Source organism: Sycon ciliatum, chromosome 5 (genome assembly GCF_964019385.1).
Source record: "Sycon ciliatum chromosome 5, ocSycCili1.1, whole genome shotgun sequence".
Taxonomy (NCBI): domain Eukaryota; kingdom Metazoa; phylum Porifera; class Calcarea; order Leucosolenida; family Sycettidae; genus Sycon; species Sycon ciliatum.
In genome coordinates this window covers 5,095,664-5,099,892 of record NC_088647.1, presented here as the reverse complement: position 1 = coordinate 5,099,892, position 4,229 = coordinate 5,095,664, and the positions used below count along the sequence as shown (strand labels likewise).

Sequence of the window (4,229 nt, the reverse complement as noted above, 5' to 3'; positions counted from 1 at the left end):
ACATTGCAGCAGTAAATCAGATTTGTTAATCCAGCACCCTCCCTAATCCAGCAGATTTTCGTGGCACAAATGGTGCCGGATTATAGAGGGACCACTGTATTATTATTCTTATTATTAACCGCAATCAGCAATACAAGCTGGATCGACATTTGTGTACACTGTATTCATGTTGTTATGGAGGATCACGAGATCCGCCGAATCCGCTATCGGCAATCCACAACAATAAGGCCTCGGAGTGATGGAGAACGCCTCTTCTATTCAGTTTCGAACTGCTACTAATGTCCCTTTAGACACTCATACAACACACGCCTTTCGATAGGTGTTGTTCTTCGATCTTTTCACACAAGTACAAGAAATAAACGTAACACCGACTCTAGCAACAACTGCAAGAAAACTTCATCGCATCATCAACTCTCTCTCATCATCATCTTCATCTGATGGAATAATGGGAGCGCAGCGATTCTTATGGTAGGTTGAAAGCACACAGCCAGCACATCAGGAGCCAAACACAGACGAAAGGAAACAATTGGAATAAACAATACAGTGAACAATTCCGCTGCACGGTTAACAAAGAATAACCGCAGATAACCGCTCAGACAATCACCGGGTGGTCGCCGTCTGAGGCACGTCAATGCACAAAGGTAAAAAACGGCCAATATTGCAGAAGCATTCAATATGGCAGGAAACTACTAACCAACTCTCCGTCCGTGTCCAAACACCTTCATTTAGAAGCTACCTGGAATGCTGTGGCTGTGCTATTATTAGAATACATACTGGATGACAATGCACAACAGAAATTAGCAGTGTCCTCCTGAACATCCTCCCCCTCGCCATATGCTCCCAGAGTAGCATGTGGCAACTACTGATTTGCTATGCCAAAAATGCATATACAGCGTAACAAATGTGCACAGAGAATAATGGGCAGCAGCACCGCATGCTGCAACGGAAGAATATGAATAGCTATTTCACGTTTTCAGCAAGGCACACAGCTTGCACAGTGATCCTCTCGGTATGATACATTCAGTATATCGGCTACTGACTGTAGCGGTACCTCACTAGATGACTTCAGCATTCCAGTGGGCACACACGGGAGATAGGCCGTTTGTATTGCTGATTACCGGCCTGCAGCTTCACAACTCGCACATGCCCGTCTGGACCCGGGTAAACTTCAATCCATGGTGTCGTTCATGTACGTCGATGCCAGGATTGCATCCGCTGCCAGAGGGTGCGTAACTGCATGCTCTCGCGCTGTTTGCTGCGCCACATATTGAGCTAGGAATGGCGATGCATTGATCCCGAAGACGAGGCGATTGAACTCGTAGTGCTGCACATCAGCGTCTGGCCTGTCCCGCCACAGAAAGCGATGATACGGCTTGTCTTCCGGTGCTAATGCCACTTGTAGGTACATCTCAGAGATGTCGCATCCGATCGCAACTGGTTTTCTTCTAAACCTTGTCAGGACGTCACAGAGGTCTCGTTGCAGCCTTGGCCCCGGGTTGATTGCATCATTCAGACTCAGTCCACGGTAGTTAGCTGCGGGGTCGAATACTATGCGAACTTTTGTTGTGGTCTTCTGTGGCCTTACGATTGCGAAGTGTGGCAGATACCAGCACTGATCTTGTTCCGTTTCTGCTGCACCAAGCTCCCGGATGTAGCCTTTGTCCTCGTAGCTCTTCAGCACATCTCGGTAGGCCGCTGCAACTGTGCTATCTTTTTGCAGGCGGCGCTCTGTGCTTGTCAGCCGTTTCCTGGCCATCACAATGTTATTCGTGAGCTCAACTTTCCTGCTGTTCCATGGTATGCAAACCTGGTATCGTCCATCCACCATCTGGATAGCCCGCTGCACTGTCTTGAGCGCGCTCTCATCCTCGGCTGATCGTATGCCAGGCTCCTGGAGTCCATCACTCATGCCGTAGCGCTCTACCTCCCAGAAGCGCTGTAGCGTTGCCTCAAGTGATGTCACAGATGGGCCGCCGTAACACAGGAAAGACTGGCCGTGGAAGGCCTCTTGGTGCGAGTCTGTGTCCGCTGCATGTACTTTGCCGACGCATGTCCATCCCAGCGGTGTTTGACGTGCTATTGGTTGTCCGGGAGCGCCACTAATGTCTCGACGGGACATCATTAGCTCTGCATTGTCGCTTCCAATCAACAGTTCGATGACGTTGGGCTTGCGCAGTGCCGGGAAGGGAATATCCCGGAGGTGACCATACTTCTCAGCCTCTTGCGACCAGTCCACAGGTTGTAGGTCTCCGGTTACGTTCGTTGTGGTGAACGCTGTCACCGATTGCTGATACGAGTTATCCATACTAGCGATGGTAAAGCTGACCGGTGCTGTCATGAAGGTCTCCACCTTCCCATTCAATGTACTGACTGTCGACCGTCGCAAAGTTCCACTGATGCCGAGCTGGCCAGCCACGGCTGTGTTGATGTAGCTGGTTGTACTAGCATCGTCCAGTAAGGCATTCACCGTGACTGCCTGTGGGCCGTTGCGTAACATCACTGGCACAATCCGTAGTGCCACCTTGCTATACGAGTGAGCTGCCATTGTCGCTCCAGCTGTTAGCTCCCCCTCGGTAACAGCCTGCACTGCGTGACAAGAACCACCTAATTCGCCTGTCCGGTTCTTACTCTCGGCATCACTGGGTGTATCCTTGGCTTGGCCACTAGACGGCGTGCCTTTCTGCGCACCACCCTTCGTAGCGTGGAGGAGACGATGATGATTATCCTGGCAGCCGTTTACTCCACATGTCCAACCACGCTTGCATTCACCACCTCGGTGTCCAAATGCCAAGCAGCGATAGCAGAGATTTGCTCGCCGGGCCTCAGTCCATCTCTGTACGTTGTCCATCTCCAGGAATGCCTTGCACCGCCAGATACCGTGCTCTCCTTCGCAAGTGGGGCACTTCGGCGACTTCTGCGGTTTCTGCGGGGTTGAGCTGGTGCTGAAACTGGCATAGGTCCGGGCCTTTTCACTGTTGCCGCTGGCATTCGTGGTCGGCTTGCTCCATCTGGGTTGCCGGGACCGCGTCATCCCTCGTACTGTCTCCGTTGCCGTAACGAGGAACTCCGCCTCTTGGGTAGCCCACTCTAACAGAGCGAGAACCGACTCTTGCTTCCGTTGCTCAAATAGCCACCGCTGATATTGGGCGACGAGCTTCTCAGACAGCTTCCGAAGCAGGTTCATGTAGAATGTTCCGGCCTGAAGCTCAGCGAAATGACCAGCATCTTGCAGATTCACTGTAGCGACTTCAAGTAAATCCGCGAAGCGTTCAAGCTCCCTGGGGTCGTCTCCGGAGATGCCGGTAAACCGAGCCAGCTCCTCCACATACATTGCGACTTGACGGCGCTTGCCGCCAAACTTCTTCTCTAGCCGTGCCTTGGCTGTATCATAGCCTCTCTGCGTGTAGCCTAGATTGGCGACGACTTGCAACGCGTCCCCGCCCAGAAACTGCTTCATCTGGAGGAACTTGTACTCTGGAGTAGCCGGTGACGAATCGACACAGGCAATGAAGGACGCCTTCCACTCTTCATACTTCCTCTTGTCGCCTGTGAAAGTTTCTATGGATACTCTCTTCATCTGCGTCCATGGCTCATGTCCAGGCGGTGGAGCAAACGCTGGTGGCGGTGGTCTTGCCCTGGGCATGGCAGCCTGAAAGTGCTGATGGCCTCCAAACTGCGAACTAGACGCTGCAGGCTGTAGCCTGTAGGACTGGAGCGCTACCTGCATAGGGTTGACTAGTAGTACTGGCACTGACTGCTGACACCGGTGCACGTAGGCTGTGGCTTGTCCAAGACGCAGCCGCGGGTAGATCTACGCTCGTTCGACTACTACTACTACTTGGAAGGTTCGGAGCTGACGCTGGCGCGCTGGCTGTGGTCAGTGTAGGCGCTCTAGCACTGATGGCGCTAGTGGCTGTGATCGATGGCGATCTTCCGGAAGCGAGTACCGTGGTTGTCGAACTAATGACTATGTTTGCAGCACTCACCGTTGAGGGCACTGACGCTGCTGATGCAGCTGCTCCGCTAGCCTTCGAAGCCAGCAGTGATGTTTGGTTCGCGATGTCCGTTGCTCCTTGGCTGTAGCTGGCGAAACCCTGGTGTTGGCCAAGTGACTCGGCGCGCGTGTCTCGAGTCTCCGAGTCGGGGGAGTCCGAGTGCGCTGCGAATGACTGACGCATCCATGGATCTTCTTCCTGCAGCGCAGCTAGTGGTCTCTCCCGATATCTGTA

At 52.8% G+C, this 4,229-nt stretch overlaps 1 protein-coding gene across 1 annotated transcript; it reads right to left on the bottom strand.

The window, feature by feature from the left end:
• Nucleotides 1-1,168: 1,168 nt before the first annotated feature.
• On the bottom strand, nt 1,169-3,643 carry LOC135816538 (uncharacterized). Its single transcript, XM_065329734.1, has one exon. It carries the CDS (start codon nt 3,641-3,643, stop codon nt 1,169-1,171), a length of 2,475 nt encoding a protein of 824 aa, XP_065185806.1.
• Nucleotides 3,644-4,229: the final 586 nt, after the last annotated feature.

Excerpts from the sequence above, each read along its gene's own strand:
- LOC135816538 (XM_065329734.1), bottom strand. The coding sequence starts at position 3,643 with ATGCCCAGGGCAAGACCACCGCCACCAGCGTTTGCTCCACCGCCTGGA.